General features: G+C 31.6%; 1 protein-coding gene across 5 annotated transcripts in view; it reads left to right on the top strand.

Annotated features, from left to right (window-relative positions):
- The first annotated feature begins 1,231 nt into the window (after positions 1 to 1,231).
- Positions 1,232 to 14,032, top strand: part of LOC130449344 (uncharacterized) — a 51,132-nt gene continuing 38,331 nt past the window's right edge. For 2 of the 5 annotated variants that reach the window (XM_056787111.1, XM_056787110.1), the window contains exon 1: positions 1,232 to 1,482. In XM_056787111.1, the coding sequence (XP_056643089.1) occupies positions 1,378 to 1,482 (105 nt within the window). In that variant the 5' untranslated portion in view covers positions 1,232 to 1,377. Of the gene's footprint in view, positions 1,616 to 14,032 lie in introns of all 5 variants that reach the window. The other 3 variants (XM_056787112.1, XM_056787114.1, XM_056787113.1) reach the window with 2 other exon arrangements.

The following is a 14,032-nucleotide window of genomic DNA, read 5'->3' as shown; positions in this document are numbered from 1 at the left end:
GCGCAGTTTGAAATGGTGCGTTCGTCGTTCTACTAACAAATGTTCAGGATTCAAAATAGGGCTCGTGGAGCACACATTTCTAATTCCGAACGTGTTCTGAATACGTTCGATGTATCCTCGGACACGGGACAAGGATTTTTAATCTCGCGCATGCGCCATTCATCCTGTTCGTGTTATTTACCATAAAATAACCTCTAACCTACGTGGTTTTCTACGTAATAGTATTCCAAAAACGTAGTAGTTGACTTTCTACTTACAAATATCCAGAATAAACCTTCCGCCAGTTAATCATATACATTTTATTTTACTAATTTTGAATTCAAATTACAATTTTGGATGTTCATAAATCGTTAGCGGAGGAATATATATTCTGAACAAAGCATGCGCATTTGACACGTCCAAAAAATATTCAGAATACATTCGGAATGTGTCTATCTTATAGGTTAAGATAGTAAGCGGAGTTGAAAAAATTATTGGTAAATGATTAATTATACAAACTTCCGAAAAATAACGATTTGCGATGTTGCCTAATTCAATTTTACTTCAGATAGAAATATTTCGGGCGAAGTTTTCTCGATAAATTTTTTTATGATTAAGCTTTATAATTACGATAATTAAATATATTGAACAATACAAGTATATTCACCAAAAAGAAATAAACCAACATTAGTGTTTTGCCAACGACCAATTTCCATTATTAAATTTTAATAATATGTATTTATTATCAAACTAACAAAAATCTTAATATTCCAATAATCAAAAATAAGATGATTTGTGGACAATAAAAACATTTTTTGGCTATGAATATAGGTTCCAACAGACTCAATATCTATTACTTTCCATATAATTTCTAAAAATTAACTTAAAAACATTAGTATTAGACATGAAATATATTTCGAATGCACCTGATAAATTTAGTTAATCGCGTATCTAATCTAAAATGTATCCATGCAGAAATCCGGATTATTTGGTGATGACTTTGGTGTTTTATTTATCAATAGATTTTTCTTATAATATGCATTTTGATGTAAATATTTTCTCCGGTTCTTTGCACAATCAAAATTAAAACGCGAATGTCAAAAAAGTAATATATTTGAATCTAAAGAAAAATGAAGAGATTTGACAACGGCGATGAATACTGCGTGTGTATGTGCATCAGTCAGGGTCGCCTGTGTTATCAAAGAGTGCGGGGCGCAGAAAGAGCGAGAGGGGGGTGTGATATCCAACTGTCTAGACGTTCGTGATCACGACGAGGCGACTACTACAGTACACTTGACATAGCCAAGTTAGTCGGCTCGCCACGCTCTGAACTCTACGTTCCGTGTCTATCCCGTTGACACTTACTGTCGTTCTGTGTCTTACAACTAATTATGTCCGATGTTGGTTCCCGTATATCGCGTATGGAATAGTGATAATATCGTCAAACGAAAGTTAAAAAAGTGTCTAATTGTCATGAGACAAAAATTGACTATAAATAAGAAGGTACTGCGAGTATTTTTCATCAGATAATGTACCACAAAATCAGATAAGGCTGTGAACTGTGATAACTAAATTTTTATGTAATGTGCTGTTTACTTTTTAAGTTTTCAAGGTAGACTTCTATTTTTAATTCAATGTAAGTTTTAGTGTGACTATATTATAATCTTTATACTATCTAAATCGCCACATAACACTAAAAAAACTACTCTCTACAAATCAATACATACTGCTGGTGTAAAATTGAATTTGCCATTTTCCGTCCAGTTTTCTATCGCTTTTAATTATTAAATCGTGTTTATATTGAGTGTATAATCTTTTTAAATATCCAAACCAAATCGTTCGAAAACAAATATTTTCCTACTAAAACAACTCGCTTGTCATGAGACATTAACATAAAATATCCAAATTGTTTTCGACCTTCTCACAAATTCTAATTTACCTTTATATAAAAAACGACACAAGTTTTAAAGTAAATGTAATGAATAAAATCCAAATTAATTATTTAAACGAGTATTTTCATGTAGGCATAATATAATTGTATAAGGTATAACGGTTCTGCGCATGAGTGAGTGTTGAGGACCTTCCTCATTGTTTTCTTATAGAAGAAAACTATTCATATTTAGTTTTTTTTATTCACTATATATTTGATTGTATTTTCATTAATATTCATCTACTCGTATACGGGGTGGTTAAGAAAAAAAATACATTAACATTTGTGTTTACAATGATATACTTATTACATTAATACTAATATTAATATAATTCACCAATAATTTTGCTATAAGACGTAAATTTTAAAACGACAATATTTCACCAATATAACTTGTAAAATTGATTATGATTTTTTTTGTACTATATAGAACGTCAATATATTAGTTCAAATTATTTAGTATAGATCTGGAGTGGATTTAGAATGAGAAATCCCTCTGGGAGTTTAAGAACAAAATTGGAATGATTCGGGTCACAAATGGTTTTTGTCAATAGCATTTATCTTATTTGAAAGCAAGTGATAAACGAGAAATTAACCCTCCAGAGTTTTGGAAACGAATAACGGTCTAAAAGAGCTCATTATTTCAAGTAGATTGATATGTTAAATTAAGTGCCAGGATCTGCCAGACATACATTAAGTTATGTACATCATGATAATAGTGTATAAACGGTGACTTAGCTAGAATTCGAGTAATCAATGTTGAAATACCAAATAATGGTATAAATACGTTGATAAATGAAACCGTCGATTTGTATTTTAACCAATCTTATTTTAAATGCAACCCCTTTTATATTCTTTATTTTTTGAAATCTAGACATCATTTACAATGTCTTTTATCTATCTTCAACTGATTCGAAAATGCCTATTTTTATTATTATTATTATTATTATTATTATTGAAAAAAGAAAATTATTTTATTTCACAAATTCGCTACATAATACTCAATACTAATTTCCCATTTAGCTCTTGATATTAAGAAAGTAAACTAGGAACATTCAATTCTTTTTTACTGATATTAATTAAAAAAAATATAAAAAAAGTTTTATTTTCGTTTGAAACTCATAATCTCTAAGAATTTCGAAAAAACACTAGATATCTTTATGCACGTGCAGAAACCTATACAGGGTGTTCCGGAACTAGATGCAAAAAATTCGGGAGTGACTAGATGACGCGAAAATAATTGTGTGACATAAAAAAATTCTCATACGACCTTTGTTTCTGAGTTATAGGCGTTTAAAGTTGCGAAATCAGAATTTATATTTAATTAATAATTTGCTAAATTATACATTCGAACATTATGAATTTGAAATGGATGATTACGTATGTCCACGTAGTGTGTTTGACGAAATAAATAATCCTACACTACTATATGAAGACCAGGGGCGGCTCATGCCCAATGGTTAACAATCTATAACTTAGCATAGTATAGCAGAAATGATTTTTTATCAAAAAGCTACTCTTAAAACGTTTATGGCTTAAGAGATTTTTAGATCGTTCGCCATAAAAAGACATTCTGAAGAAAATTATCGTAAATTGTAATTATTTATTGAAAATACTTGCAGGAGGTATTAAAACACAATCAAACGTTTTTAATTGATTTACGTGTTGAATAAAAATATAAAAAAAATCAATAAGTGTTCGAAGTGGGCACTTCTACACATTTCCGGGGTCTAGGAAGGATATTTCTACCTTATAGCGTCACAATGGGAGTTTATTCAATTTTTTAAGATTCTCAAAAAAATGAATCACTTGTATTCAAATCAAGGGGACGTGGTGGACATGCAATTGGACATCCCCGACCAATCCTCCTATTGGGAAAAACGTTATTAAGATGATTTTTCACATCATTTGAGAAATGGAGAGGAGCTCCATCGTGCATGGACCACATGTTTCTACGAATGCTCAGAGGAATATCGCATAACATGGGTGGGAAATCATTTTAGAGAAATTCTGACCATATTCAGACGCAAAATCGACGTTGATTTTTTGTTCGAATTGTACCGTAATGAGGCTTCATCAGTAAACAATACTTTTCAAACAAATGTGTCACCAACTTATTATTTATCTAGAAATTTATTTGATAAGTTGTAGGCTGACCTAAATTTTTCCACATTTCAATTATATCCTTATGTAAGTAACACGATGTTCGACAGTATGCAGTTCATTTATAAATGTTTGATTCAATATCTCCTGTAAGTATTTTCTAATAATAATTACAATTTATGATAATTTTCTCAAGAATGTCTCTTTAAGGCGAACCAAAATAAATCGATTTAAACAAATAGTACTTTTTTGTTAAAAAATCGATTGAAAAATTCATTTTTGCTATCTTTAAATTGTACAGGTTATCCCTGTAAGTTATAGATTGTTAACCTCAGGGCATGAGCCGTCCCTGGTCTTCATATAGTAGTGTAAGATGATTTATTTAGTCAAACACACTACATACGACATACGTAATCATCTATCGAAAATTCATAATGTTCGAATGTACAATTTCGCAAATATTCTTAAATATAAATTCTGATTTCGCAACTTTAAACGCCTATACCTCGGAAACGAAGGTCGTATAAAAATTTTTTTATTTCACACAATTATTTTCCCGTCATCTAGTGACTCCCGAAGTCCTGGAACACTTTTTATATAACGAAACAGAAGCTGCTTTTTGGGATATTTAACAATTTCATATTTAGGATCAGGAAACAAGAACTGATACTGATACCAAAAAAAAAATTTTAGTATTCTAATGTAGGAAAAAAATATTTCATTATTAGTTTTTGGCAGGCAACAGTTAATAATTTTCAGCTTTAGCTTCTAATCAGTATCTTCAAGTTTTGACCATCTGTTTACGTTGTATATCCAAAAGTGTAGTTTCGACGAGCGTGTATAGTGTAGAAATGAAGTCTAAACATAACTTTTAATTCCAAAAACTGATAGGTATATGACGAAATTACGAAAATTTATTTGAACTTTGAACGTTATTCCGACATCTTCCACCGCCACCGACACTTAATATTTGATATATATACCAAAAAATTAACGCAACACCCATAAAAACGGCAACATTGCTTACAGAATCGACGTCAGAGTTTAATGTTACACTACTAGAATCGAAAAAATACCAAAAATGGCACAAGGAAAATATCGATTAGTGTAAACAGAAATTTAAATTTACCAACGGGGTTAATTGTTAGAATAATTGCTCTAATTGTATACGGGCGCAGTCATAGCTACTTTATACTGAATATTAATCAGTCAATCGTGTCTGAAGCTGAAGCTCGAAACGTTGGAGTAATTTCACAAACCGTGAGAAATATTTTAAAAAATACTGGAATTAATATGCTTCAATTCCAACAATTGCTTCATCATTTGAGCTGAATTTCTTACCGACGAGCATTTGTTTGAGATCAGAGAGTAGCTAGTAGTCACTGGGTGCCAGGTCTGGACTATACGGTGGATAAGGAACCAATTCTTTCAATTTAATCATCTACTTCTGGATCGGTTTCATGAAACAGTCTTCTTCAAGACTTGGAGGATACTTGAAGAGCAACAGCTACATCTTTACTATTACAGACAAGTCCAACAGCTCTTACTTTTCATTTTAATTTTCGTCTCGTGTTTTTTTTTGTTTAATTAATAACTTTATACTTACTATAAACCGTATCAGTTAACAGTTCATAATTTTCCAATCAAAATATTTCGAAAACCATACTCAGTTTCGGTTTTTTTTGTGAACAATTAATTGAAGTTTAAGTTCTCTCGAAATTTGAAATAATAATTTTAACCATGAAAATGTTCAACTACTTGGTACGAATCGTGTAACTAGCTCCCCCTATGAAAATCAGATATAAAAACAAATTCATACGAGGTATCAGCTTACAAACCATATTCATATAAAATTATCCTATAGACGGTGAACATTTTTTTATACACCCTGTACAATAAGTAATTCCCATCCCTCTATACGAGAACTAAACGGTTTTATTTCTAATTAAAACTACAAATCCGTTAGATAGATAAAAAGGTTTTTTTTTACCTGTCGACAACCCCATATATAATTTAAATATTTCTACCACCCTTCGAAACCTTTTTAGCACAATAGATAGTTGTCAACAACGTTCCTGGTATTGCTGAAAGCTATTATAGCTTCTAGGACTAAATGTTCCAAAGATTAGTACAGTGTTGCCGCTGTACCAGGATAGTTATAGCTTTCGCGATTTTTTTTCTTTCAACAGGTTAATCACAATATTCAAAGTTCCGTCAAATTCTGATAGCGTAATTTATATAAATCGACGGATATTTTATCCCACAACGTGTTAATTTTAAGTCAATAAATTCTAGTATATGATGTTCATTTTCACGCTCGATCTTCTATTGGGGTATATGCTACTACATACGCTTGTTCAGAACCTAACCATCGAAAACCTATAAAAAAGACAACATCATGTCGATGCTTTCTAACGCCATCTCTTGACAGTATCTCGGGCTACGTTGCACGAGCCGAAAAAATTCGTTATATACATTCTAGAAGACTTTGCAAGAATAGTGATGCGAATTTATGAAATTATTGTATTATCATCCTTATAAATATGAAATTTTAAATTGATTCGACGTTTTGTTGTCTAAAATCATCAATAAAAATACATAATAATGTTACAAACTCGTCTACTGACATAGACCGTGAAGCCGGACCCGTTCTAATATGTCAATCGTAGCTAAATTTTGGTGTAACCGCTGGTAAATCGTTTTATTGTGACCTGCTTGCATTTTGCTGTGATTGTTTTTATAAAGACCTTTGTGTTTATTTACGTTAAATTAGAGATTTCAAGGGAGTCGAAGATTCTAGAAAGTGATTATAGTATATAAAGCGAGTCTCTAGCAGCAGGGGAGTCAATAAGTAATCTGATGTCATAGAGATAGTGAAATTTAAAACCAAACGGTGTTTAAATAAATTAGATAATAATGTTAGTGAATAGTTTAGTGTGTTAGTGTTTGTGTGTGTTTATAAATAAATTACGTAAGTAAGATTCTTTGTGTGTCTAAATTCATCCAGATATTTTGTGACTAACAACTATTAAAAAAAAAGAAGAATAATACAAAAATTAGTGTTTTAAAAATGGAAACTAATCCGAATACAACAATTACATCTTTATTTGTGAGAGAAAGGGACAATTTTAAATAAGATATTTCTGTATATTTACGATAAATTAGAGATTTCAAGGAAGTCGAAATTTCTAGAAAGTGATTATAGTATTTAAAGCGAGTCTCTAGCAGCAGGGGAGTTAATAAGTAATTTGATGTAAAACCAAACGGTGTTTAAATAAATTAGATAATAATGTATAATAGTTTAGTGTGTTAGAGTTTGTGTTATGTAAAATTAGTTATACGAGGTTTCTAAAAATAAAAACTAATCTGAATGAAACAATTAGATCTTCATTTGTGTGTGTGTGTGAGAAAGAGAGACAATTTTTAATAAGACCTTTGTGTTTATTTACGATAAATTGGAGATTTTAGGGAAGTCGAAGTTTCTGGAAAGTGATTATAGTATATAAAGCGAGTGTCTAGCAGCAGGGGAGTTAATAAGTAATAATAATAAGGAATTTGATTGTTAGATAATAATGTTAGTGAATAGTTTAGTATGTTAGAGTTTGTGTTATATAAAATTAGTTATACGAGGTTTCTAAAAATAAAAACTAATCTGAATGAAACAATTAGATATTTATTTGTGAGATTTTTACATTGAATTCTTGAAAATCTGTCGTAAATTGTGATAATGAATAAGTATTGCTCAATAATATAAATCCAGACATAAAATTGTTTTATAAATTCTTGCATTTATTTACAAATTTCAAAATTCAATGGTGTAAAGTAAATATCAAGTCTAGACTTATTAGGTAAGTTTGGAATTTTCTTTGAGGTGGGGATAATTTAGTTTGTGATAAAATGTAGACAATTAGTATACTAAAATTTCAACATCGTTGTTCGATTCTATAAAAAGGTGTAGAAAATACGACAAGACAAAAAAGAAGAGAAGTTTTCGGTAATGGATTTATATAATATACGTAAAAAAATTTATTTCGACTACAAAAAAATGAAATTTAATTATGTAGAGATCAGTACACAAAAAAAACAACCCAAAAGGCATTTATGAATGTAAATTCATTTCAGCATACAAACTTTGTTTTCAAAAAAGTTATTTCCAAATTATAAGTTCAAAACAAAAAATATTACTTTCATTTAAACAAAAAATTAATAATTTCTCAATAGTTACGAGGGTTTTCATAAATATATCATCGTGAATTCTACAAATGAATACACAACTCATTATACCCGATTTTTTTTCTAGTTACAAAGAACGACATTTTTTTTTGTTGTAATAAAATCTCCCCGACCCTTTTCGTTCTAATGCCTTCTAGATCTATAAAATAATTCGTTATCTCGAACTACTTCTTTCAGTTCAGATTTTTGTAGGGTAGTAAAATAGAAGAGGGTAAAGAAAGGAAAGAGGGTGTTTTTTCAATGTCGTTTAATAATTGAAAATAGAAAAAAAATCATTACTAATAACCGCTTTCTATATATATATATATATATATATATATATATATATATATATATATATATATATATATATATATCTACACCTAGGGAAAATGTCTAACGGTTAACACTAAACTCGTTTTATAACGAGGATTTACATAAGCGAAAAATCCTACTTCCCAATTTAGGACATGTCGTAACTCGTTTTTTGAATCGTCCTCTTTGTATACTGACGACGCGGTACGTTTTTTATAATAATTAGTATAGATGAAAAATTTTAATACTTGAAAACCAATCTATTATCTCCCTTGAATTGATCGAGATTCAAGCTAAATACCGCGACGAGTAGAGGTTTATTAACAGCTCCTCGCCTTACCGGAAGGTAATCTTCGTTACTTGCGATGGAAAACGAAAAGTCTTGTTGTGTATCTGTTGGTTTGGTTAACCGAATGTTGGTTCTTCTATATCGAGGAATAATAACGAAGAACTTTGTGGTATTGAAGTCCTACCGCATCCGGCATTTAGTCCGGACCTTGCACTGTCAGATCCTTGGTGAAATTCTTGCGTTGGAAACCGATATTCATGAGAGACATACTTTTATATTTTAGGTGATTATTCATTGAGTCGCCGTGTGGAAATTATTGACTTTTATTTGAATAAAAAAAAAAGTTTACAAATAAAATGCCCGATATCGATGTGACTGTCTGACCTCGTTGTTATTAACGTTACGGTCATTTAAAAATAACCGCATTGTATATTATATTCAGCGTCAATCGAATTAAATGATTTTTAATGAAAAATTGATAAAATCACAATTTGTAATTTATCCCTATTATAGCGATTAATTGGATTTATACATTATTAATTAACATCATTTATTGATTATCAGAATGAGAAATAATATGAAATTTCTTAAATCTATAAAAAGTAAATTGCGAGTTTAGCATAAAAATTAATCCTTAACAGGTTGTTAAATATTTTTTTTTTTGGACAAATACTGAACCTTTTGTTTTGTTTTTTATTCCATCGCATTCAGATTATTTCCACCGATAAAAAGCTTTTGAATATCAAGGGATATGTCTTCGTCTATGAAGACTTGATAATGGCAAAAATTCAGAATATCCAAAATCTATTTGCTTGCGAAAGCAAATCTATGTCAAACTGTGAATTAAACCAATCTCGGTCGAATGGACAAAATATCTTCGACGAAAACAAATCCAATCGATTTTGGACATATTTCAACGATTTTTGCTCGATTAAGCATAAAAAATGAGACCCACTACACTCGCCCGAAATCGTATCCTCGGATTTCCGTTTGTTACCATTTCTACAACATTTTCAGAATCCCATTTCGAGATATTTTGATCAAAAACTGATATTTGTCGATGCGGCATTAAATATCTTCATTCTAAATAGCTCGATGCAAAAAAGCTATACTGACGAGGCCCAAGAAGGTGAAAATTGGTCTGTACCTGAAACAAGAGTAGAAACGATTAGAATCTACTACGAAAATTATTGAATCAATAATCACATTGATGTGATATATAAATCCTAAAATGTTTTATTAGAAAAAGAAACTACGTAAAAGTGTTACAAATAAAAATTACCGACTAGAATCGATACGACTTTCATTTGCCCTCTACGGGAAATTAAGTGATTTTTAATGTTTACAACACGTGACTTACATAATTACTGGTACGACTAATTATGTATGTAATAAAAATTGTTGTTTACATTTTTCTATTTCGCAATATTCGATACATTTTTTTCGTCCAATTATATATAGAATAGTCATCACTTAAATCGCCCGATTCTATTATATTAAATCAATACTGTCAATACATTCAGAATGACAGGGAAAAACTAATGGGATGAGTCTTGTGCAACCTTGGACCGTTCCGCGTTTAATCTCCCCCTTCTTCATACGGTTTATATCGTTTTATTGAATTGTATCACCCTCATAATAAATATTAGACGCTATATATTATAAGGGGATCTCTCTAACTTGACTGTTTCAGTAGCTATCGCCATCTTGAACGTTTAGTTTTATTTGACAATCGTCTAAGTGATTTCCAGATGAGCTGAAAACAGCGACAACCAATCGAAGAAGCTGACCAAATGGTCCTGGACCATCATGGGATTAAGATTAGGCAAATGAAGAGAACGCGGAGATGCTTGTGGGCATTGATCTTAAACTTCTGTAGGTTGTAATGCTTATAGCTGATTCCACAGCCTCGAAGGCTCCAAGTGCTTGTAAAGATTATGCCAAGGCGTATTTCTTACAACCTCAACAACTTACAAGCGTTGATGATGATGACGATTTTATATCCGGAAAAGACAAAATCCTCAGCTGTAGTGCAGAAAAATAAGCAGCCTGAGTCTTTGTTACATTAAACTCAAACTATCCGCGCGTTGACCAAAAGTGCATTCAAAATGAATATTTCCAAGATCTTATTGAAACGGCTTAACCAAATTGGAACGATTTCTATCTGTATATGAAACCTGATCTACAATTACAGTTTTAAAACGAAAAAAAAAGGTCAAGACATTGGACTGCCAACGACGAAACTTTTTCGAAAATAGTTTCAGGTTTCATTGGTTGGGAAAGTTTTTTGGGATAGTCATGGGTTTATGTTAATCGACTATCTTCCAGACCAATAACTGCTCGATAAGGTGAAGGGAGACCACCCACAGTATTCGCCAAATTTTGCTCCTAATGACTTTTTCCTGTTTCCCAACCTTATTTTATCGATCGAAAACTTTTCAGGCTACCCTCGTATTTAATGGTTAGGTTAGGTTACGAACTAGCGCCCTCTACGAGAGTCAGATATGAAAAACAAATTCAAAATGTACGAAACGTATCAACTTAACATATTCGTATGAAATTTCATTACAGTGTTGCCAGTAGTTTCGACAATATCGTAAAAAACGTGTAATTTGCTTTTCATTTCATTCTAGAGTCGAGGTGAATTTTTTATTGAAACGCCCCGTATAATGTCTTCAATATTATTTTGCACATATGAGCAGCAAGTAATTTTTTCCATGGTTTAATAGTATTTATTTGAAACGCCAACGTTCTCGACCGCGTATTCATGGATTATGTATTGGTTTAGTCTGAGTTTTTAAATCAAAATAAACATTCCAAAATCGAATACATTTCGACGGAAATATTTTGACTAGAAGTCAGGTTTATTAAAAGGCCGTGATAAATGCATTCGTTTACTAATAACGAGTGCATTTTTAATAAATTATCAGATACGCCATAATTTAATTAATAAAAAATAGATTATAAAAAATTTCAACCCAACGAAAAAGGATTAGGATTAGTAAATAAAAAATACTTTGCAAATTAAGTTTCGATACAACACGATCGATTACCGAAATAGCTACGAGGTCCGATCATTTATTTACGGTTCGTAATTTGGTTTGTTTGATAAAAAGAAATATTTTGTGTCAAGTTTCTTGGACTAAAATAAAAAAAAAACTGTAATTGGAAAAAAACTACTTGGTCAAGTTATTGAGATGACCTCGCCCCCTTTAAATTAGCTGACAGCCACGTTATTTGTATTGTATTATCACGTGTTTATACTTTTTTCTAAATAATAGTGAAAAAAAAAACCGCGTAGATAACTAATCACATGATTTTGCGAATATTAAATTACAAATTTATATAAATACAAAGTTTCTAATCAATTTATAATTAACCAACATCGTTATAATATATAGGGTTACCATAATTTTTCACGGACCAACCGGGTAGTCTTGCTTCAGTTCCTCATCAGGGAAGGATTGATAATGTTGAAATTATAAATCTTTATTTACTTTTTATCATCTTTATCTTAAATTTATTTAACTGTGATTTCTTGCACCAAATCTTCTAGCATTCGTGGACGACGTGGTCGCAAAACACCTGGAGGAAAAACAATTTTTTCTTTTGATACTGCTCTTAAGAAGATTTGTAGCTGGATGAACTCAGTTGGCCGATACTACAGCACAAGATAGAAGCGGCGCTAATTACAAGCAGCAGGAAACACGCGTTTATACGTTACATGGGAGTGATGATCGATGCCAGAGCGAACTTCAAGCGGCAAGAGGACTTCGTAGGTGTAAATGAGTAAGGAACATCTTATATCGAACGAAGGAGGTCGTCAATGGTAACATCGGTGATCGCATACGAAATTTCCAGGTGATCCGAAATATTGCGGAAGCAGGTTTATTGGTTTGGACGCAGTATGTGTCCACACTGAGCCAGACACAGCTCAGGAGAAACGAGCGTTGGCAAATGTTATGGGACGCTTCGACCAAAAAAAGGACGCGGTTAGTTATTTGACAACATGGAAAGGTTAATTATTACCTGACCCAAATGCTTTCCGAACATGGATATTCCCAACCTGTGCGGGAGCACTTCTTGATCCTTTTTCAATGGTTGTTGATCCTTTTTCAATGGTTTTTGAACCTTTTTCAATGGTCGTTGAGACTTTTTCAATGGTTTTTTTTTCATTTTGAATGATTCAACGATTATTCACTTATGGATTAATTGATTTATTTACATCGGTGTCATTGTCAGCTTGCTGCACTAAACCGTGTTTTGTAGTAAATAGGTTTTTTTATAAATGGTTAATCTTACCAATCTGTCAACTCGTTGAACCGGGTCATCTGAAACGACAGATTTGCGTCTTTGGTCCTTTTTATCATGCACATCTTTAAACTTTCGACACTATTTACTTATGAAGTTTTCCCCATACACATGATTCATTCTCCGATGAATTTGTGCAGCATTATGGCCTTCAGCCTGTAGAAAACGAATCACATTTGGCGGGAACATCGATAATGGCGGACATGTTTACGTGATTGTAGCACAACGCCGACTGACGGTTGAATGTCAATAATGGCGTAATGTGTAGTGAGAGGGCTTCGCAGTCGCTTACGACGGCGCATGTCCGCGTAGTGTCTGCACGGAGCGATCGGATGGTGGAAAAAAAACGCCCCTCGTAACTTCTCCACTATCTTTAAATACATATTCTCCACGTTTATGGTAAAAATTTATTTTAATGATATATCTAATATTAATGGATGAAATTAACGAAATAAATAAAAATTTATTTAAAATAGTACGGTAAAAACATGGAGGGATTTAAAGTAATGAAAGTTCATCATAATTTAATAACTCGAGCAGTTTTACGAAAACCGAATGATTTTCTAGAAAATTAAAATAATATCTCGACTCTATGAAACATTTCAAAAATACAAAATTCCTCATAATAATTGGAAAATAGGTTTGATTAAAGTCCTAGTTACATTGTAGTGAATTGTAGCTTTCGATTAAATACAATTCGATACAAATCCGAATTGAGATAATTGCGAATTAAGAATATTGAATATTCTGTCTGCTCTCAATTAATTTACTATACAGTGTGGAGATAACTTACAACAAAGTTACAGGCATAGATATTTTTTTTGTATCAAACTCCTACTCCCATCTCGGACCGTGATTATTTTGTTCAGACTTGACAAGTAACAAAAAATATA

Source organism: Diorhabda sublineata, chromosome 10, assembly GCF_026230105.1.
Source record: "Diorhabda sublineata isolate icDioSubl1.1 chromosome 10, icDioSubl1.1, whole genome shotgun sequence".
Classification (NCBI taxonomy): Eukaryota; Metazoa; Arthropoda; class Insecta; order Coleoptera; family Chrysomelidae; genus Diorhabda; species Diorhabda sublineata.
The sequence above is the reverse complement of the archived record's forward strand: the minus strand, read 5'-3'. Positions and strand labels throughout refer to the sequence as shown.